The sequence below is a fragment of the Artibeus jamaicensis genome, unplaced genomic scaffold, assembly GCF_021234435.1.
Source record: "Artibeus jamaicensis isolate MK-2021 breed Jamaican fruit bat unplaced genomic scaffold, CSHL_Jam_final contig_536, whole genome shotgun sequence".
Lineage (NCBI taxonomy): Eukaryota > Metazoa > Chordata > Mammalia > Chiroptera > Phyllostomidae > Artibeus > Artibeus jamaicensis.
Genome location: NW_026521878.1, coordinates 1,971,823 through 1,996,139, shown reverse-complemented (window position 1 = coordinate 1,996,139; position 24,317 = coordinate 1,971,823). Strand labels below are relative to the sequence as shown.

At 34.2% G+C, this 24,317-nt stretch overlaps 1 protein-coding gene across 1 annotated transcript in view; it reads left to right on the top strand.

The window, feature by feature from the left end:
• The window catches only part of DPP10 (dipeptidyl peptidase like 10), a 713,494-nt gene that overhangs the window by 584,406 nt on the left and 104,771 nt on the right, over positions 1-24,317 (top strand). The window contains exons 8-9 of the mRNA XM_053669952.1: positions 10,045-10,165; positions 19,994-20,148. Coding sequence (XP_053525927.1) covers positions 10,045-10,165; positions 19,994-20,148 — 276 coding nt within the window. The remainder of the gene's footprint in view (positions 1-10,044; positions 10,166-19,993; positions 20,149-24,317) is intronic.

Sequence of the window (24,317 nt, the reverse complement as noted above, 5' to 3'; positions counted from 1 at the left end):
GCTCATGTCTCTATGATTGAAATCTCATGTTTCAGTTTTGCTTTTATTTTTTATTTCAAGTTTTATTGCCAGAACATGTATTAGGCAGTAATATTTTCCCCTAGATTAATATTCTCATACATTGTTTTATTGCCTTCTTTACCTGCTGTTTTGACAATGATTGTATGTCCTTGCATTAGAGATCTGAATAGACTATAAGGCCTTATACTTATATATTCCAGGTTAGCACAGTGCCTAGCACATAAATGATGTCAGATACAAAGTCAATTTATGATGGAAGACTGAAAGAAGAGAAATAGGCAAGAAAATGGGGTGGCAAAGGAAAAATAAAAGAAAAGAAAGTGGAGTAGAAGAGGAAATGGATATACAAGAACTGGATAAGACCATCTTACAAGGACTAGATAATACCTTCTCTTAGCATTTTAACACATATACATCAGTACATAATATTTTAATGATATAATAATGATGATGACTATCTTTTGTGGGTAAAACTTTATTACTCAGGGCCTATAAAAATTTTTAGTATTTTTTAATTATCAACATGATTTTTCATAAGATGTTCTCTTATTCTGAAGAAGATTTTTGGACTGATGCAGCCAAGAGAGTTTACTGTTACACTTCATTGATTGGAGTTGGTCTTCAGTTATCTCTATGCTAACTTTTATCTGGTCTCCACTTTTTTATAAAATTAAAGTATGGATAAAAGGGCTTTAGAACTGGGAAGTGACTTACGTAATTATGAATTTAAGACAAAGGGTTATATTTCACTTTTTTGAAAATTCACAATGTTCTGTAAAGGTTTTAAGAAATACCTCTTTAAAAGGGCTTCCTGATATGAATAATTGCAAATGTCAAGGGATGAGAGTTCTCTTATAGTAATTCTATCTCAAGAATGTCAGATGCTGGAGCAAAGGTGACATAAATGATTTGAGTGAGTTGTTCCATATCCTAGTGATGGGCCTGCAGAAAAATGAAAGCAGTACTTAATAACCCACAGAGAGATTTATTCAAAGTCAAAATGTCAGAGGTAATCAAACTATTTAACTTGTGTTCATAGCTTTACTTTGAATTATATGAATGGATACTCAGAATTTATTGCATACTGGTAAATTAAGGAAACAGAATTTTTATGAAATTGAAGGATTCACTGTGGCCTTCAGTAACATATTGATAGTCTTTACTGTGATATTTTAAATGAATTATGTTATTAATAAAATTCAACATAACTTTAATATTTAATATAAAAATGTTTTAATTAATTTTACTTTTCATAGCCTTCACTTTTTCCTCTATTTTGAGATTATACTCAACCATATCTGTGAGCACCTTGATTACCAGTGTTTTGAACTGTGCATCTGATAGGCTGGCTATCTCTTCATTGCTTAGTTGCATTTTTTCTGGAGCTTTGATTTGTTCTTTTATTTGGGCCATATGTCTTTGTCTAGGTTTGCCTGTTATGTAGTGAGGGGCAAAACCTTAGTTATTCACCAGGGAGGGGTGAACCATTTTACTGTGTCCTGGTACTGTATGTGGGAAAGGGGTCAGAGAGGGAACTGTGCTGCTTGCTCAGCTCTTGGCAAGCTTTCAGTCACTTCCTCCACTACCCACAAGCAAATTAGGCCCTTCTGATGCTGACTTCCAGGTGTGTCAGTTTGTGTACATTCTAGGACCCTTTGGGTCTCTCTGTGTGGCTGGGAGTTTCTCCCATCATTTCAAGCCCCACAGATTTTTTTCAGTCAAAGGTTTTGAAGCTTTCTTTCCCTGCACTGAAACCTTGGGTTACTCGTGTGTCTCGCTCCTCAATTGCTCCTCTGGGTTTGTCAGCTCTCAAATGTGATACCGTCTGCTCCATCAGCCACCACCTTGCCTAGTTCACCAGCTGCTGCCTTGCCCTCCCTGGTCTGCCAGCCATCACCTTGCTTTCCATACTTTCCCCCTGGCTGCCAGTCTCTGTTCCTCCTACTGGTCTGGATGAATGTTTCTTCTTTAACTCCTTGGTCATTGGACAGTTCAATTTTCTAACAGTTCTGGTTATTTTTTGTTTTTAAATTTGTTGTTGTCCTTCCTTTGGTTGTATGAGGAGGTAAAGTGAATCCACTTATGCCTCCATCTTGGCTAGAAGTTCCAGTTACTTTAGATCTTTGACAATACCTACTATTGGCTCTCATTTTCATTTTAGCCATTCTAAGTGTAAAACTAAAATACTCTGAAAATTTGTCTATTTACATTCTTTCAGGTTACCAAAAGAATCTAAGTAATATTAATCAAAAAAATTTTTATGTATCAGTTTATGTTTCAAGGATTTAAAGAATTATTCAAAATGTTTTCTATATTGAAATGTAGCAGGGGAGCACATTGCTAAAAGAGGAAAATTTTACTTCAACTTCAATGGAACCAGATCCATTAATCAAATATGGCTTAAATTTTGTATTTAAGTCTTTTGTATTTATTAAAAATGTTAAATGTCATGCAACATCTTATAGAGATGATGGAGCTTAAGATGTCTTATTCTTACACTTTCTTGCTAAAAAACACCTATATGTGAAATTATGGTTTAATACTATTCATATAATGAATCTCTCTTATTTATTGAAACATGATAACATCTGTCCCTAATCACTATTAGTCACTGAATTGCTCAGTCACCAAAAATTTTTTTGTCATTTATTTCTAAAATAATATCATATTAAATTAATTTTAATGACAAATATTTAGATTAATTTAATTTTTAAGAAATTGATTAGCTGCCATGATTAGAATTTAATATCTGGTTTTGGTAAAGTAAAAGAAAAAGGTTCCACACAAATTTTGGTGCCAGTGTTGAATCAGAAAGTATGATGAGGTTGGCATATCACTGATGAGCCAAAAGGAGGCAAGCATATTCAAAGCCTGTAAGAGCAGGGGCTAATATAAGTCTACATATGATTTGAAGGGTATGAACCAGGTATTAAAAACTGTAATGACTGATTCTAAAGAGTGAGATTTAAAAGGATCCAAATGAGAGACTAAAACATTGGCATTTAAATATATAAACATTTTAGACATAAGCAGAAAGCCATAAATTAAGAATAATAACTTCACTGTGATGGTTATTATCTCTATTAAGAAGAATATTTGATTATTTTGCTGCCCACAGTCCCCCAATTCACCTTCTGTTCTTTTACTGCCACCAGTCATTTTCCTAATTACTCACCTGCTCATAAACAACATAATTACTGAAAACAAAAGTGGGGCTCAAACTATTTGGTCTTATATTTATGCTGCAATATGGTTCAGCATCATCTTAATTTTGACAATAACCATTTATATAGAGAGATGTATATGAATGGTTTTTGTTTGTTTCTGAATCTAACAGTTCTCCTAATGTTTCCATAGTCGTTTAACATTTGCTTTAGCTCATTCCGTTCTCTCACCTCAAGTTTTTTCCTCTCTACCTTCCTAACCCCATGGCATCACTGCTTGTCCTCTATGACACAATTTAGACTCAAGTCCCCTGCCTTGACCCCTACCACCTATCATTAAGCCATGTAATGTGTGTTCCCATCCCCACCACTGGGTTATGGAATTTTCCCTACCTGTCTCTCACATGAAATTATAACCTAATTTTACAGTCCCAAGTCAGGGAGTATACACTAAAAATCATTGTCATCCAGACACACATAGCAGAGTACTTTTTAACAACAAATTGAAAATTGGTTTTTAAAGGTTTAGGGAAATAAAAAATATTTTGTTTTTGTTTATGGAGGTAATGACAAATGGGTGAACAAAGTGAAAAGGAATATAGTCAATGATATTGTGATAAGTTTTCACAATAACAGATTATTGCTAGAATTAGTGGAGTGTTCACATCATAAAGTATAAAAATGTCAAATCAGTTATGGTACTCCTGAAACTAATATAGCTAATTTATTGTATATCCATGTCATTAATTTTTTAAGTTAAAGAAAATAAACTTATTTAACTCAAAGTTACTAGTTCTTAACTGGAGGTGATGTTGCCTCTCCCACCTCCAGGAACTTTAGATAATGTCTAGAGACATTTTTGGTTGTCACACTGTGGAAAGAGGCTGCTACAACATCAAGTCTGTAGAAACGAGGAGTCCTGCTAATCATCCTACAAAGTCAGGGCAGTCTTCCACAACAAAGAAATATCCAATCTCAGTGATAATAGTATCCATGTGGAAAAACCCTACTCTAAGTTACAAAAAAAAAAACTCTTACTATCATTTGTTTCAAAGTAAAAAAAAAATTAACAACTACTATTTACATAGCCCACATGTGAAACTAATTTCTGCATAACTGTCATAATTTTTATTACCACTGAAATGAATATTGGTACCTTATTTATAAATGTACTGACTTGTGTAATTTACATGTAAGCATAAATGTGATAAAATATTTTTAGTGTATTTTATACTTAGTTTATTTTCCCAGTCTTTTCTGTTTGACTAGGTATTTTTCTCTTTCATTGGATATCTACCTTCCAAAACATATACCTATATTAAAAGGCAAGCATGTATTCTTCCATAGTTATAAGTTCCTCATATATATTATACAAGTATATATTACTCTAGTTTCCTCATCTATTTATAAATTGCTGGTGAGCCACTATTGCTGAGGTCTCCATTCTAGAGCCACTGCCAGAGGCAAAGGTCTTTTCAATTCCTAACTAGTAACTCTCCTTTTTGCAGACTAGAACGCATCTAACAAAGAAAATCAGAAGACTAGTTTCCAAGGGATTCTGGAAATGTACATTTCAGGCTTGTAATGACCCACAGTAATAAAAGACTATAGAGGGCAGGCATGGGGCTCGAGTATCAACCGATAATATCCAATGTTCGTGAGACTTATGCTAGGATAATATTTTTGTATTACTATTGTTATCATCTGGTTCACAAAAATGAATTCATGCTGAAATTATTTTTTTATTTTGTGCCTTTTGTTACTTGACAATATCTCAGTGAAACTTCTCAAAGTCAGCTCACATGGCATTAATTTATACTCCTCAAAGCCTGAACATTATCACATAATGTGAATGAGTTGTGATCCATCCAGCCATTCATTTTCATAGATTTTCACTTTGACCCTTTGTGACCATCATTAACACTGCTCAAATAAATTTCAGTCTTCATCATTCTCTACATATCTGTCCTTATTTTCCCTATAAAACAATGTCCCAAGTTGGGGATTGCTAATGATATGGAATAGGTTTTGTTTTTAATTGCTACATTGCTTTCCCATATGGCCACATACTTTATATTTTTACTATCATCATAAGAAAGCATCCCTTTCACCACATCTCTGATAGTGACATATTATCTGGGATAGTCTTTTTCTTTTCTTTTTTTCCTTCCCCTGCCCAGGAAACAAGTCACAGTAGAAGATAACCTAAAATGCTACCTCAATTAGACTGCTACTTATACATTATTGTGCATCATTACAATGCATGGAAATTCTTGAATAATTACAGTTTTCTAGTATAAAGTTATTATGAAAGTGACTTAATCCCATAGAGGTGGAGTAGTTTTTTCAGTAATATTTCAGCAGATACAATATTCAATTATGTTTTTTGTTTTATTTTGCTATATTTTTTTCTAAGATGGCTAAAAGCTTGGGACAGTTTGCCGTATTTGTATCAGATATTGTCCCTGGTTGAATCAGTCACAGTAGGCTAATTTATATTGTGATTACTCTCAATTTCAAAATCTTAATGACTTTTAACATTAAGTGTTCAGTTCTTGCTGTATTTCCATTAAAAATTGGCTGGATTTGGAATAGTTTATTCCATGGCTATTTACCACCTTCTGAAGCATTGCTGGTGGTTGTGGCGGGGGGAAAGAAGGCTGAAAGTTGAAAATTAACCCTGAGAAACTTCTTCCCATCAATGACATATATTGTGTCCAATCACTTGGTAATTAGCAATATTGACTAACACATTTATTAGAATGATTTCTCAGAACACTTATTAGACATTTCTCAACTTGTTATGGTTTGGCACACAGTATTTCAGTTGTCTTCCTGTTCCCCTAGTGGTGACTTGACCAGTTTTGACTTATTTTGTAAGTGTGTTAACTTCATTAGTTTTGAAAAAGTGGGTAATTGGCTTGCTCTGTAGATTGGAGAGTCAAATGGTCAAAGAGCTACCCATTTGTATTTGTTTTAATGCTCAGGTAGCTCATTGAAAGAATTGATAAATGACATCAAAATATTATGACAGTTTAATCGGTAGCATTAAAATAAATGGCATCAGTGTCATATTTTCATTGTGATTGAAAACTAGCTGCAGCTGTTGATGATTGCCATTTGGACACAGTTTAATTTCATCAGAGCACCCGTAATAGTACCCGAGAATATTTGCAGCTCTTGAATTGCTAAGGTAGTGCTTAGAGTTTGTGATTGTTATCTGAAACTATATAATTTATGAGAAAACCTTAGTAATTGAAAGGGGTTAGGAGATTATAAGTGTATATCTTCATGAAGGCAGAAAGTAATTTTTGTCCATAAAAAATAATCTTTTGGACAATCTCTGGTATTGCAGCTTTGAGTAAATATCATTAAAATTCTGGTCCCATATTGCTTGTTCTTTTCAGATGTCAGCTTCATATGGATTCTGAATATCATCCAATCTGTTCTTCAAATATCAATGTAATTACTGGTCAATGATTTTGGATAATTTATACATCTGATGAGATCGTGGAGGTTTTCTTAATTATTTTGACTTAGAGTTTGTCCCCTTAAGAAAGAGGATTTGGAACAATATTACTTTGAGTTAAGTCACTCCTACTCCTAATAATAGGCACGTGTTTTTAAGTAGCCTTGCTGTGGATTGTTGTTACTCATGAGTCCTAATCAGAACTTCAGATCCAAAACAGGGATTCCCTCCAAGAAAGGAATACTTTGTGTGCCTATCTCATATCATTTGTGAAGGGCAAATGGAGGTTGTGTACCAAAGTTATAAAGCTTGAGCTCTAGATGGCTAGAATAAAGTTATTTTTTGTTATGAGAAATTATGGAAATCATTAAAATAAACTTCTAATTTTAAGACACCTGAGATACAGTTCTTAAATTCTTACCTAAGTGTGACCCATATGCTTTCAATAATAAGCTTATTTCCTACTTTCTGTTATCACCTGAAGACTTCTTAAATTAGGGGAAAGCAGTAAATATTATTTGTTAATACCTCTTTCTCCCCCCTCTCCATCTAGCACTATCACTAATAGTCATATTTTTCTACTACTACTCCTAATAAATAATTTATACCCCAATATAATATGAGTACTAATCAATAGTTTGGGTACACATCGTCTGAAGACAAAGAGGTTTGTTTTGATTTCAGGTTTGTAACCTCAGTAAAGTTTAGCATTTTGAGTCAAATTATCCTGCGTGAGGTCAGCTTTGCGTCCAGTAATAGCCACATGTGCTATATGTTCTATATTTATCACCTTGTTTATTTTTCAAAACAGATATTTAAGGTAGGAGTGAGACATTGGGCATTTATTAAAGAAAAGGACCAAGATTTAGAAAACTTAAGAAAATTTTTGAGCCATAGAGCAGCGGGGAGAGGGATAATGAAAGATTATAGGGGAAGGGCCATCAAGGAATATGCATAAAAGACACATGAACAAAGCCAAAGTGGTAGGTTTGAGGGTGGGAGGAAGGGATAGGTGTGGTGGTGGGTGTGGTGGGGTGAAAATGGAGACAACTGTACTGGAACAACAATTAAACATAAAAGAAAAGTGTTTGAGTCACTGATACTTTAAATTTACACTGCCTGATTATGAAGCCCATACTTTTAAATATTCTGATATATATTTCTTTCTTCTCCCCTGCCAAATTATTTTTTTCTATCAGCACTCTCACCTATAATATAAATGTCAGGTAATGGTAGAATGATTAATTAAATACTCTAACTATTAAACATTTGCCAAATCACCAGAATCAAAATAGAATATCAGTGAAATTTTCTGGATATTAACATTGTTTCCTCACTGTGCACACCAAGATTCTAAATCTAGGACTTCATAATTAATCAGACAGTTATTTCAGAAGTTCCTATGTTTGCTGCATTTGATGTATAATGATCCCATAACATGCTGAAACACATGGGCACTAGTCCAGCTTTCACATTCTTAGTAGAATGATCGCTTGAAATACCAATTTGGTGTACAATGAAAAATATTCTGTTTCCCCCAACATGTGGATGAAACATGGTGCTCTGAAGATTATACTATCACATAGGCCAATAGTTTAAAATGTTTATCATTAAAGTTTTTTAAGTGGGTTATAAATAATTTTGTCCTGTTGTCGGACCCATTGTTGTTGCTGTTATTATTTTGGAAGACTCTGTGATGTGTTCAAATTAAAATTTCTTCTTGAGCCCTCATTCACAAGAAAGCTTAATAATAAACATTATTACTGACATGTTTTTTGGGGGAAGAATTGCCAGAAGATATTGTGGCATAGTGAGATGTGTTCACTTATCAATTAAAAGGAATTTTGCTTTCCTTTCCTTTCATCAGTGGATTTGTGTGTCGAGGTAGATAGAATCAGAGAGATTCTGTCAAGATTATTCTATTGATCACGAAATGCATTTTCATTTAAGTAAAGACCCAAAATTGAAGCTTTTCAATCAGTCAGTGGACTATCACTAAAATGGTATCTAGTATATTTATCAGTCTCTTAAGCATGCAAAATGTTGTCTTGGACCCAAACCAATTTTGAGGTAGCACAAAGAGATTATTAACTGGATGAAAAATTGTTGTTGAAAATAAGATTTAAATATAGTTTTGTTTAAATCTATATTTATAGAGTTGTTTAAATATATACTTAAAAGTTTCAATACTGAGAAATGTGATTTCTAAATGATAATTTGATACTGATATAATAGAGAAAAAACAGCAATTAATAATTAAAAGCAATACTGTAAATAATCCTACTATGAACATTGGGGTGCATAGGTTCTTCTGACTTGGTGTTTCAGGATTCTTTTGACTTGGTATAATCCCAGCAGTGGAATAACTGGATCAAAGAACAATTCTATTTTTAGTTTTTTTGAAGAAATTTCATACAATTTTCAGACTGGTGCCACCAGTCCGCATTCCCACCAACAGTGCACTAGGGTTCCCCTGCCTTCACATCCTTGCCAGCACTTGTTTTTTGTTAATGATGGTCATTCTGAGTGGTGTGAAGTGGTATCGCATTGTGGTTTTAATTTGTAACTCTCTGATGGCTACTGATGTTGAACATCTTTTCATATCTCTCTGGGCCCTCTGTATGTCCTCCTTGGATAAGTATCTGCTCAGGTCCTTTGCCCATTTTTCAATTGGATTGTTTGTCTTCCTGGAGTAGAGTGGTGTGAGTTCTTTATATACTTTGGAGATCAAACCCTTGTTGGAGGTACCATGTGCACCATTATTTATTATAGCAAAGTGCTGGAAACAGGCTAAGTGCCTTTCAGTAAATGAATTGATAAAAAAAAACTGTGGTAAATTTACACAACAGAATACTACACGGCAGAAAGAAGGAACTCCTATCCTTCACAATGGCATGGATGAAACTGGGGAGTATTATGCTAAGTGAAATAAGACAGGTGGTGAAAGACAAATACCATGCAATCTCACCTATAAAGGTAACCTATTCAACAAAACCAATGAACAAAATAGAACCAGAGACATGGAAATAAGGAACAAACTGGCTGTAACCAGAGGAGAGGAGAGAGGGTTGTAACAGGAGAAAGTAGGGGATGGGTCAAGTCAAGGAACATATAAAGGACCCATGGCCAAAAACAACAGGGTGAGAATTGAGTGAGGAAGCAACAGGGCATAGGTGGGGCAAGGGAGAGCAATGGGGGGAAGTGTGGGACAACTGTAATGAAGAACAATAAAAAAGCAATACAAATGTATGCATTAAATAAAGAGAAATTGATGGCTGGCAAATAAAACTCTTAGCTCTTCAACTATTGTTCTATAATAAGAAAGTTTTTGAAAAGGTTTCCTAATATGTTGGGTCTTGGTTTGTGTGTTTTACATGTTTCCTGATTCAGATTTATATTTTTGAAAACAATATCTACTATCAACCTGATATAAAGAGCAGTTCATTGCGACTGACATCTTCTGGGAAAGAAGGAATTATTTTTAATGGGATTGCTGACTGGTTATATGAAGGTGAGTTGAATAGATTTAGTTTCAAAATAACACAAATGTCATATTTGAATACAATATCGCTAAGAAAAATCTGTTTATTCAAAAATAATACATATAGCACTATTTCTCCTCATTTCCTGTCAAAAATTTCTTCATGCTTTCATATCTTTGCATATACTCATATTTAGACTGGTAGTGATTTATACCTACTTATACAATTTCACATTTGACATTTTATATATATATATGTGTGTATGTATGTATATATATGTATATATATGTATATATGTATATATATGTATATATATATATATATATGAAAGTGAATGATTACCTGTATCCCTCAGAATTAGATGTTGAATTTTTCTGACTTCTAGAAAAGAAGAAACAAAAACTTCTACTGCTCAATAAAGCCACTTGATTTTAATCATTTCTGTTAAGAATATTATGTCACATTTTGAAAGTTATTGCATAAGGAGGCAAATAAAACCTACCTAAAGAGCTCCTTGCAATAACTATTGAATTAAAATTTAATAATAATGGAGAATATAAAAAGGAATTAGATGAGGAAAACTTCTGTCCAATTTGATATGTACCACTAGTCAACTGAGTTATAGGTACTGATTTCCTGGGGAAACTCAAAGCTTGAATTTAATACCTAGGTTTCAGGCTCTGAAACTGATTTTGGCAAAATGTTTTGGCAAAATTGAAATACTAAAATGAATAGGTAGGTATGACACTTTCTTTGTATGAAAGTGTCAGAAGCTAATTCTGGCTTTCTTATTTCAAAAAGATAATTCATTTAAAAGGCCTGAGGTCACCCAGTAAATTGAAGAAACAAGTGGAGAACAAATATAAAACTTGGATATTTCTGGTAAACTAGGTAGCCAGAGCAAATCATATCTTACCTATAGGAGCTTGGTAAGGTATGCCCTTTATCTTTAAAATTGTTGAACTGTGTAAGACCCTGTCAGATGAAAAAAAAAAAAAAACATCAATCCAGTGTTTTAAGTAGTCAAATCACAGTAAGCACAAAATTCTATGAAAGACCAAAGGAGAGAAATTTAACTCATTCTTAGACATTGGCAACTATTTCCTAAAAGAGAAACCCTTTATGTTGAGTCTGAAATATTAAGTGAGACACATAAGAAGAAACTAGGAAGAAAATTTTAAGCAAGAATTAGAAGCTTGCAAAAACACAGTAGGGTTAAATAGCATAGTGAGTGCCTAGGGAACTGAAATCTGCTTGTTATTATTGAGGCATAACACTTGAGGAAAAAGAAGGCATCAAGAAACAAGGTATAGTGACCCTAAAAATAATCTAGGATTTCAATCATTTTTTCCAGTAAATGGGAGAACTAAGAGAGCTTTTCAAGTAAGGGAGTGTCAGTATTTGTTCTTTCATATAAATAGATCATTTGGCTACAGTGTGAACCTGGTATTGGATAGCAGAAAGAACTAGTGTGTATCCATAAAGTGTTGTTTCTTCTTTTTTATTGTTTATTCTATTACAGTTGTCCCAACATCTTCCCTTTTGCCCCCTCCACCCAGTCCACCCCTCTAGCCCGCAATCAATCCTCTCTTCATTGTCCATGACCATAGGTCATTCAAATTTGTTCTTTGACTAGTTCCTTCCCCTTCCTGCTGCCATTACCCCCTCCCTCCTACCTTCATACAACTATCAGTCTGTTCCATGTTTCCATGACTCTGCTTCTATTTTTATTAGTTCATTTTTTCAATATTCCAGTTGTAAGTGAGGTCATATGGTATTTGTTTTAGCCCAACTGGCTTATTTCACTTAGCATTGTACTTTCCAGTTCCATCCATGCTGCCACAAAAGTTTTTATGTTATATGAAGAGATAATGAGCTATAGGACTATGGTTAAAGTGGAAAGAAGGGAAGGTTCTAAAACTGATGAGCCAGTAAAATAGATAGATTTTTGTGGTTAAATAGTTTGGGAAGATGGAAGACAAGAATAATTACTTGGCTTCTGGTCTGGGTCACTAGTAAACAGTGGTGACAAAAACAGTGAGCACGCATTCTCTAGGAGTAGTGGACTTCAGAGAGGAGAGGAGTCAGTTAGCAAGAACACTGGTGCTCTTTAGTGTGCTGCCATGTTACATTGTCTGACAAATAGTGAGCCCTAACATCAAAGAACTTTCAGTCAAATGGGGGTATACTAATGTAAATTTTCTGACTTGACCAATGATCAAGATGGATTGGGCCTCTGTCCTTTAGGAAAGGCTTCACGTAGCATATGGAATTACATTTTTAAGAAATTTATAAAAAGAGGGCCTTGGTAAGTTTTAGAAAAAGGAATTTGATTTCTCTCCCTCTCTCCTTCCCTTCCCAAGATATTAATTAAAGAAATTTATAAAAAGAGAAACCATGTTCTGATGAATTATGTTTTTTTCTTAATTAGAAAATAAAAATGTATATCTCTGGGCTGAGTGAACATTGCATTGGGGGATAGCCAGGACAAACAGGTAACAGAAACTTTTGTGATGAAATATGTAGGTCTAGCACATTCAGAGGGGAAGTGGAAAAATTATAGTTTTTGCCATTCAAATTAAATTCAATCCTTTGGGTTTTTATGTTTTAGGTATACTAGGAAAGTAGATGTACTATGTGATTTAACCTCACCTTGCTAATACATCTAATCGCTTACTGAAGAAACCCAGATCATGGGGGATACACAACTTGGACAGAGCCCCAGAACTCATGAGAAGCAGAGCTGGCCCTTGAATGTGTGTCGTCAAAGCCAGGGCTTAGTCCTAGTCAGCTATACCTGTCACAGAGCAGTGCCCTTCATTGTTCCCTAAAGGATGACATACATTATGCACCTAAGATGTTGGATTTCACTGATGTCTTTCCTTATCCCAAACCTACTATCTATGGAATTAAGTCAGTTTTGCTTTAGTTCTAAGAGAAGGCACCCTACCATGGAAATCAGTGTTAAGGTATGGTAAAAGGATTTAGGAAGATATTTTAGGACCTCAAATTCCTATGTCATTGTCTTCATGTCAACATTTTGCCTACCATCCCAACATGTGCTTCAAGACTCTCAATAATCTCCCACTATCATTTGCTTGTCCTGTGTGCCAAGAGCATCCAGAATTCAGTGCTTCTCTTTTTCCTTAAAGTACTCACCAAAACACAGTGATTTCTACTAGGAATTCATCTGATTTTCAAGAGTATGTGTGTGATAATCTAGTGTGGAGATTTCCTATTTATTACTCTATAGAAATCAATTATAATCTGAATCAGTATGTGTAGGAGACTCGAGAAATAATATATAAGATTTCAACTTACTTTTTTAATTGAAATTTGCCTTCTGTAAATGTCATAGAAAAGGAAAAATTAGATAAGGAATCACATAAAAAGATAATAAAATGTTTTTGTGGCAAATTTTAAGGGCATAACTTAATCTCTGAGGACCTAGCCAATCTATAATTGTGGTTATTGTTGCCAACCGCAGTCACTAATGTCAAGGCTTTAAAAGTCTTTAAAAGTGTTATTTAAAAATCTTACAGCCCTTTCTCTTTTATTTTTAGTATTATTTCATTATTTAGGAAAGTAAAACAAATAAAATATAGTGTTTTAAGAGTTAGTGAGGTTCAGAAAAACAAAGCATCATTCTCAAAATGAAACATTATTTTAAATGTAATTCACACAAAGTACATTTAATGCTAATTAGATAAATTAGTGTATTTAGCATGGTAACTTAACTGAATAAAGTATCTGATTAGTGTTTTCTTAAAAAGTGTAAAATTCACATTTTTTGTTTACAACTTTAAATTTTTCCATAGTATTGAATTTATTAAATAGAAACAAAAAATGACTTTCACTTTCAACTGTTTAAGCATATAAAATTATAGAACAAACATGTTTAAATGGCTTATATTTAAGCATATTAAAACATTTTTCATGTTTTTAAGGAATTCTTTAAAACTGAGTTCAACAGTTATTGAGCCCATATATCTGTCAAGCCTTATCTGAGAGCAATAAAATGAGGAATAAGGGTTTCTATGTTTTGAGTACTTCCAACATACTGGAGTGAAAATCTGTGTACTATTATGTTGGAGCATAGTAAATAGAAGTATAAACAGAACTACATGTCAGCATAATAAATAAAAGTATGAACAGAATTGAGTCCGATGACATAGGGAAATATAGGTGGCATCATAGAGGAAATAATTATTGTGCTGAGCTTTAGAATGACAGGAACAAACACCTGAGAGAAAGAAATTATAGGAAAAATATCTTTATAGACAAAATGTGATTATTACTTTTTATTGTTTAATGAGAAAATGGAAAGTGCCCATTTTCACCATTTACTTTGCCTTCTTTTGGACACAGGAAGTCATATTTATTTATTCACTGATTCAGCAAAGATTTGTTGAGTACTTACTAAATTCCAATAAAACTGGATTGTGACAGATAAACAAAAAAATGTAAAGATTCACCTGTGAAAGCCAGAGGAAGATAGGATAATGGGCATTGCTGAGTCTCTGGAGGGCAAACAAACTAAGGACACCAAAGTTAGTGTTGAATTTGCTATTAGAACTTGACAGCAGCAAAATCAGTAAATTGTTTACCAGAAGGAAGACCACAGAGGGCGGAGGTATAAATAGGAATTGAGAAAGTTATGAATATAAAAAATTCTTTCAAGAAAATTGACAGTGAGATACTCAAAATCAGAGAAAAAATAATCAACCACAGATCCACAGAGCTTGCATTAAGATCCTCAGGAAATCCTGTCTAAGTTAATAAAGAACAAATGGATAAAGTCAGTTTCCTTTTCAGAACACAGTGATTATGTATTAGTTTTTGTAAATGCTTTGCATTGAGCTGTTTTTAAGTGTCTGTGATATAAAACAACATGTGTTGAAAATTCTATCTTCTTTGCAGTGAGATTTTGGAAATCTGTGTAATAAAGACAATGAAGGACCCAACCTACATTAAAATAGAATTCCTAAAAATACTTTGTTTATAAATAATATAATATAATCAACACAGGAATCTTCAATCCATGAGTAAAACTTGTGACTTATACAACAGGACTCTTAAGAAAATGCATTTTAAATGTTCTTTTATTCATATTGTTTCCATTTTAGTTAGCTTTGTTTTTGTATCTGAAGTAAGTCAAATAACTGTTTATTTGTACTATTTTAACATTGTTATGAGGAACAACTTTAGCCATAGATTATTCCAAATAAATGAGAGTGGATAATACAAAGTTTTGAATGAATGATGCTCTAGAGTCTGAGCCATTCTAAGTCCTGAGAAGTATTTGTGCACACAACTATAGCATCCGGGATGGACCCTCTTTGCTTCTTAAAAATCCTAAGTGTTGATTCAGATAACACAATTTTTATTTTTATATACCTTCAAGTCCCATAAAACTTGGAATTTACAGTCAATTACCACTTAACTTTTTTTTCATGTGGATGACTCATGTCTCCTCATCTGAATCATAAGTTATTTATATAAATTAGGGTAAAGACCACAACTGGAAAAAAAAGATGGCACATTCAAAGTAGTATTCAGTTTTATCTATGAAGAAGGACACTTAATAAATAGGAGGGATGTGCAGTACCCTGTGGCTAACAATGGCTTAGCCATTAACACCTGAGGTGGAAGGGGGAGCAGTTATTACCAGAACCTAGAAGGAGAGAATTCTATAGTTTTCATAGTAGTAAGAGCTGTGAGTGTTGGTTGAGAGACCCAGCCAGACCCACATGATTTTAATGGGTAAAAACCAAATGATAAATTACATGCACTAACTTTCTTCTCTTATTTGATTTGTTGAGTTTCATGTTAGCTATACCCAACAAAAAGGCAGTTATAACTTTTTAATATATCAGCAAGTTAATAAACTTTTTTATTAAATAAAAAGTTTATGTCCCCCAGCCCTGGCTGGTGTAGCTTAGTGTATTGAGCCCAGGCCTGTGAACCAAAGTATCTTGGTTCGATTCCCAGTCAGGGCACATACCTGGATTACAGGCCAGTTTCCGGCAGGTGATGCACAAGAAGCAATCATACATTGATATTTCTCTCCCTCTCTCCTTCCCTTACCCTCTAAAGATAAATAAATAAAATCTTTTAAAAAAAGTTTATGTCCCCAAAAGAGAAGCACACAAGGTCTCTTCTGCTGCTGTTTCACTGTAGAGTGGTATTAGTCCAGTTATATACACCTGCTTGAAATTTGTAACCACAGCCAATGCTCTCACCTTTTATAGCAGGTTTTGGGGAAAACTTTCCAATTAAGAAAAGAAATAAGCATTATCATGTGACCTTAATTGGTCATCAAGCATTTATTTATTTTTTTCCTTTACCATCTGCCAGCATTTTGACTACACAGGTTATTTACCTGATGGAACAAACCAAAACTTTATTTCTACCAAACCATATCCCTTTATTTTTTTCTTAATGGGGATGCTACAATATCAGTTTTCCATTGAAATGGAAATCGGGATATAGAAATGTGAAGTTGCAAAGTGAGATGGAATTGAACACAGAAACATTTGTGGATTAGCTGAGTTCCAAATACAGTCTTCCTTGCCCTCCATGTAGAAGAAAGAATCATTTTCTTCCTGGCAGATGAGATTAATTATCAAGCCCAGCTCAGTGACTATGTTTTCTGTCAGTTTATTTTTTTCTCAGTCATGTTGAGCCCAAAATGGCCAGGAGGAAATTTCAGCTTTTAGTTCAGAGAAACAAAATTACGGCTATATTCTCTGTAGGAGATAATCCTCCTGTAGGCATTAGAACTTCTAAACCACCAAGCTCATTATAATGAGTACAAAAACTAAAATGTATGTATGCAGTGGGTCATTGATGTGATAGTGAAAGAGAATATTATACTTCCATCACTCAGTTCCTGACTATGCAGGAGGGACACTGGCAAGCCATAAGATGACTGCCCAACTATAAGGTCATTGTGAAAAAAAGTGCCAAATCCAGAAAGATCACACCTTGTCACTTTTCTAACAGCCAAGTACATCTGGCCAATGGGGAAACTGATGAGAATAGAAAATACTGAGAGTCTGAACCCACTGAACTTATTTTTGCTATAACATATTTATTGTTTGGAAGTGACATAGTACAGTTTATCAGAGTAACGGGTAAGTTATTCTGTAAGTCCATGAATGCCAGTGCTGATAAAGCTGCAGGTGGCAAAGGCAAAGGCATAAAACCTAGAATATGTGTCTTCATCAGTAATAACTAAATGCTACCTTTCCTGATAGAAGGGTCCCCGTGTAAGACAGCTGCCACCATATAGTCAGCTGGAACTGCTGGGAAATGATGCCATATCAACAGTTTAGTGATAACTACTATTATTAGCAGGTAGTGGTGGCAGCCAGAGACAAACTGACGTGCACTTGCTAGTCACCTTGTTCATTGGATTATTGAGTGCACCTTCTGCTGTGGATGTGCTCTGGTGGACATTAAACAGGACACTTGTGTCTTCACATTTTTACCTCTTCTGATAAGTCTGTGCATTTATCTTTCCCTAAACTTCCTTCTTACAAATTTTCTAATGTTACTCTTCTCAGATCTCTAATCAGGTGGCCATTTATTAGATATTGTTCATAAGTCAGGGATCCATGCTTCAAGCCAAGTCTCCTTCCACACATAGTCTACACACAGTTCAAAGGACTGCCACCTCAGATTTATGTTTTTATAGTGGGCTTGTAATCCATTACTGAATCAGACTGCAGTGCACAGCCTACCCAATTCCTGAGTGTTTCAAGTATGTTATTCAAACCTACCCATACACCTGACCTGCATTGTTTTCCTCCTCTGCCAGCTTGTGTTAGAAACACATCTTGAGTCATAGATGTGAGATAAGAAGGGAGGATAAAGCTGTGCATGTAATGCCTTGGGCATTGACTAATGTGTTCTGGACCAATCCCGAATGGACCACTTCTATTTTATAGTGGAATGTTCCTGCTTTTGTTTAGTTTTATGGTATGAATCCGATAACAATCAGGTCATGATGGGCAGTTTGGGTCGCATAGTCACTTGCTATCCCATGGTCAGGCTAATTGCTTCTGCTAGCGCCCAATAAAGAGCTGCTTTAGAAATAGACTATTTATTGGCATAGGAGAAATTGACTTTTCTGTGAATCTTTTAATGCCTGTGCTTTGATTATGATAAGGTGAGTGTCAAAAGCTCCGCAGCATCTCTGTTTGCCTTTGGGTACTTGCATTGCCATGGTGTTGGCTAAGTCACAAGGTAAAGATGGTAGGGAAGGTTGTGCCATAACCTTTACCAGATGTATAGCTCTCTCTTGCTCAAGTTCTACCAGAACTGGCCATTTTACAGTTTACCTGGGAAGTAGAAAGGCACCACACGTGAATGTGGTTTATGTTTTCTTCAAAGTCCAGAATTCAGTGCATCTTTACTTTTGCATAAGTATAGTTCCAACCAACTTTCTCTCACTTTAGAAGAGATAGCCCAGTATAACCCAGTCTACTAGATCTCCACTCTTCCCTAAGGATTCAGACTTTAAACTTCACAGGGATTCTTTTTCCACTCTACCTTAATGCCTTTATACACACAGGTTGCCTCTGTTAACAAGGAAACTTGTGGAAATTTTGAGGTTCAAAATCTTCAGCCATAAAATTAGACACATGTAGCAGTATTCCACTATGAAATGTGGTATTTATGAGAATGACTCAGAAAGCATAATGTACATGTTTACACAAGCATCCTTTTCTTATGTGTTGGGGTCTTAACACTTCTTCATCAATATCTCTGTATTAACTTTAAAAATCAAGTACGATTGAGCCCCTGATTTGTGTTGCATTCTGAAATCCTTACTATGATTTATTGGACCTCAGCCATACCTACCCTACAAGTACAGAAGAAAGGGACTCCTTCAAAGATTTCCTAATGACTTTTTGAGCATTCGTAATTATGTAATGGTATTAATTCTTTATTCTTCCTATGTACTCTCTCTGAGATGTCACAAGAACCATGTAAACTTTACAGTCTTTACCGCTGTCATTATTGTAGCAACTAAATGTAACAACCATTTGTCCCCAACAATGCCTCATCTCTCTATTTGCATTTCATTGTATATCATTACCAGTGACAATTGATTCCTCATGGTTCCACCCCTTGCTATGAATTTTTTATGTTCTCATTCTTCCCCAAGAAAGGTTATTATTAAGTGAAAGATATAGATATAGTTATAGAGATGAATATATCTCCAACTTGAACTTAAAATATAATTTTGAAATTCTATTTGCTGAGTTTTTTTGTATTAATCATTGTATTAGTCAGGGTCCCAAAAGGAAATAAGTGACACTTTCAATAATTTGAAAAGTATTTACAAAGAGACCAAAGTTGAAATTGTAGGGGAAATATAAAGGACAGAGTTACAACCTAGACTAGTAGAAGGCTTTGGCCATTAGCAGATACAAAAGGAGAACATTATGGAGAGGTGGTTGCATTGTCAAGAGTAGTGACATCATTTAAAGCACACAGCAAGACTAAATGTAAATATGAATTAATCGTAACATGAATATGGTTTTGTGCCATGTTTCAGTCTTTAATTACTGTCATTGTTCTTTTCACTCAGATAGTACTTTCATGGTCTCTGTTCACATTGCTGACAAGACATGATATCTTGCCTTCCTTCCTCCCTTCCTTTGCATATGCTTTTCCTGGTGTTAGAGGAGTAACTCAGAAATAGACAGTTCTTCATGAAATTGATAAAAATCCACACACTGTATAAATATATTCATATTTAAAATGGATATTTCAAGGACAGATGTGTGTGGGTCACTGAGCCCACATCTCTACAGTGGGTTTCAAATAACACTCATTTATTCTAGAAGAACTTCTGCATTCTCACATCGCCCACTGGTGGTCACCAGATGGAGAAAGGCTTGCCTTCCTGATGATAAATGATTCATTGGTGCCTAACATGGTTATTCCTCGGTTTACTGGAGCATTGTATCCCAAAGGAAAGCAGTATCCATATCCTAAGGTAAGTAACACAGTAGTGCTAGGTTGTTGCCCTTCTCTCTGCACCAGTGACTTGACTAATCTTACTTTTGGCTCACAAACATATTGTCTTTGAAGAATACAAGAAGCTCCCCTTGTTCACTGAGTCATCATTTTAGAGCTCACAGTAGTCTGTACAGAGTGCTTGCATAGGAGGAGATAAATAAAATTCAGGGTGTAGGAACTTTTGCTTTACTGCATTTCTTTTCCCTTGATGCTCTCATTCTTGTTTTCCCTCACCTCCCTCCATGAAAGATTGGTGAGAAGAGAGAGGGTGCAGCATTAATACCAGATCAAGGGCTTATTCTCCAAGGTATATTCTGTGAGTGGACAATAGGTGTGATAGAGAGAAAAAAGTACCATGGTTAAATACATTGGAAACGCTTAGTTGAAAAAAAACTAGCTTCCTTCAGATGATTTCTTAGAGCACTTAATGTACTATATCTTAATGTGTATTATAAATCACCTGTAAAAAGTAGACTAAGCATAAAGAATCTCCAGAAGCATAAAGAGTCACCCATAAAGAATAGACTAAGCATAAAGGATTTATTAGTATTAACTTCAGTACTGTTTTGGCAGAGCAGACTCTGGAACATACTTTATAAAATGCTGGGGTAGAGTCATGGCTAGGCATAGCTACAATAGATGGAATTGTTCTACTAAGTGAAGCAAATATGGAAATTCTGCCAAGAGAGCATAACTATTTTCAAGTGTTGGATGAGGCTTCTGGAATAGGTTGCAAAAACACCTAGACAGTATTGATTTTTCTAATATATACTATGCTTAATTACTTAAGATCTCTTTATGAAAGTTTATTTTACCCATGTTTGTTTAAGAAAGAAAAACCTCATGAGGGACGTCCCCTATGCATTAATCATATAAATATATCTTACAGCAAAAATTTTTAATTCCGCTTTACACATGTTACCTCTTGATTAGGCAAGATATGGCCCCTGATTTCATTTAGAAGTTATTTTAAAGCCATTTCTTTAGTGAGTTATATTTTGTATTTCCCAGCATGATAGATTTTATACTTTTCAATTTGTGCATTACATTAGCTGGGCAAAGTACTGGACAAATTATCTATCACACCTACTTTACACCTACAATAAAGGTGTGGTCAGGATGGGGGTGACCCATATTTTTCTGTCATTGGCCAGACTCCAGTTTCCCATGGTCAGAAAAAAAAATATGGTCTAAATATGAAGAGTGAGGAATAAGAAGAGTGTTTCCTCAGTGAGATTCTGTGCTGAAATTTTCTCTCCATCCTGTCTTCCTTCCATAGGGTGTAGCATTATATAACCAAATGACACCTAAGGAGGGCAGCAAGAGCAAGAGGAACCAGATCCCAGAATTTTGAAATATTATTTTAGGTCTTCTCTGGACAGGGATTGGAAATCACATATACTCAGTGCTCTTCAGCAGAAAACAGTGATTGTACCTAACAACAAAATGAACATATTTGTTAACGGATTTTTATCATACTCCAAGAGGAGTACTTGGGAATTTTCCAATTATAGATTTAACCACATTTCATGACTCAGTTTGTGCCCATACAACATGCTTGCACTTGCTTTTTTCCATAGAAAAATTGAAAAGACTTCTCAATACATTAACTCTCACACTATTTGATTTGTTTATCATACCGAAAGTTCATCTGATAATTTAGACATAAAGTGGATAACTAGTGACATATTGTGAAAAGTTTATGTTAGCACGTAAGGTTCTCAGGCAGAATGGTCCATTGTGTGCCCGGCCAAAGAGAGTCAAGTTGACTCCCAAGAAGGGACAGAATTTTGTCATTCATTTTCCCCTCAAAGTGGGCTATTTTAAGATTCACACATAAGAGCTGTATGCAATAGCTGCATTTTCAAATTTCCTTCTCAGTTATGGACCTTTGATGCTTGAACTTGGACATTCCTAGGGCTCATAATTTTAACAAGACTGATGCAAACAAATGAACAAAGAGAAGCATCTGAGGAAATTTAAATATATCAGCAGTATTTTGGGAGTTATTAATATAACAGATCTAGACAATTTATTATCAATAATTAGTTATTTAATATTTATTAATAGAAAGCTTAAGCATAAAGTAATACTAATGTGTATTAATTGTATAAATCATGTGTGCTAATAATATGCTTTATGCTTTCAGAGAGATTTTTCATGTTTTTTCCTCTTTTAATCTTTTTCACAACTGACTCTATTTTATCAATAAACAAACTGAGCTTCTAAAAGGCTAAGTCCTTTGATGAAAGTCACAGTTACTTTAAGAACAGTGAAATAACTCAAGTGTATTGATTCTGTCCCACTCTATAAAACTACTAAAGGTCAACATATCACAGATGACATACCTGGAATCAAAATATCCCCTTGTCAAGTTAACAAATATGTGCAGAGCTCTTGCTCCATTTACTATTTTTGACATAGCTGTGTGCAGGGTGGGTCAAAAGTAGGTTTACTCTTGTGGGTATGCAAAACAGAGTTTGTTCTTGTATTAATATTTATTATTGTATTATTTTTCATATGAACAACTAACTATAAACCTACCTTTTCCCCATCCAATGTGAGTAGTATTCTTAGCCTCATATCTGCCATATGTACATATTTATATGTCTAGATGTAATGTGGTATTTATAATATGTGAATATAATTAATACATGGTGAAGGTCCTGAGTGTGTTTTAATGACAACAACTTAAGGTTATTAAAATCAAAAGATATTGTAATGGCCAAAGCTGAGAGGAAGAATCCAAAGTCCTCAAGAGATTGTCAGTAGGAATACCCGCCTAGGTAATTAAGACAATAGTGCTCAAAGAAACTAGGTCTGAGATTTTTTTCCTTGTTCTCATACTAAATTTCAGTATTATGTGGGGCATATTACTTGAATTTTCTAAGCTTCATTTTCTACTCTGGTTTTTTAAAAAAGTGTTTTTTTCACTAACAGATATATTATTTTAATTTGCTCTTACTTATGCAATAAACTTTCAAAAGTGGTACTTTAGACATTGAAGTAATGCACAGAGTTCACACTAAATTGTGCTTCAAATTAAACCACATTAAAATGAGTGCAGAAAATACCCAATGTAGTCAGCTTTACTAATGAAATACTTACACTAAACACATGTATTTTTATTTTACTTAATTCAGCATGATTCAGAACTCATAAAATACTCTTCATTAGCAATTCAGCACAAAAGAGATGTGCAGTTTTATCTCAATAACCTCAGGTTAATGTTCGTAATTAAAACATTATCTTGTTTAATGACAACTTAGTTGCCAGTAAAATAAGGTTAATTATTATTGAGGCTTGTGTTTCAGAATCATAGAGGGAAAGATTCTGGGAATTTGCAGTCTTTGTCACAAATATGACTATAAAAAGCACATAGATAAACTCCTATAATTTCTAATCTATTGAAACAATGCAAATATTAAAAGGTACAGATGAATTTGCAATAGAAAATTAATTTTTAAACTCTATGGATAGATACAAATCTAATTAAGATTATAAAATAAATGTTAAAACAGCTGAATTTTGGAAACAGCCTGATGTTTGCCTTTTGTCTAAAATTGGCCACATAGATATACAGCTTTTGACTTGTTTTCATATAGAAGCTAATTGGGATATCATTGATTCTATGTAAGTAAAAGCTTACAGTACTATGGACATGAAAAAACTGCCTTAACGTGGTAATAACTACATATGTCTGACAAAGTATGTCATAAAATTATATAGCATTGATAAGAACTTACAAAAAGATTGAATTGAATTTAATTTGTTTTTTATTTAATCAGTTTATTGAAAGAAATATATAAACATAGTTTTTCACTAACTGGAAAAGTCAGTATCTTAATAATGACTATCTTTTTAAATTAAATAACACATATTATTTAGGTATTTTTATAAATTATTTTTGTTAGTTCATATAACAAAGCAATGAGATATTTTTATCTACAGAAAAGAAATCTACTTTGGCTCAAAACTTCTGATTTCTGACTCTATTCTTGGAGTTTTGTCTCATTTTTGATACTCAAATAAAATAATTCTTGAGGACCATTAACATCTTGCCCATGGTCCATCTCCAGTAAATAACAGTCAAAACTTGAAGCCAAAGTCCTCTGACTCCAGATAGAGCTGGACCATTTCTCAAAA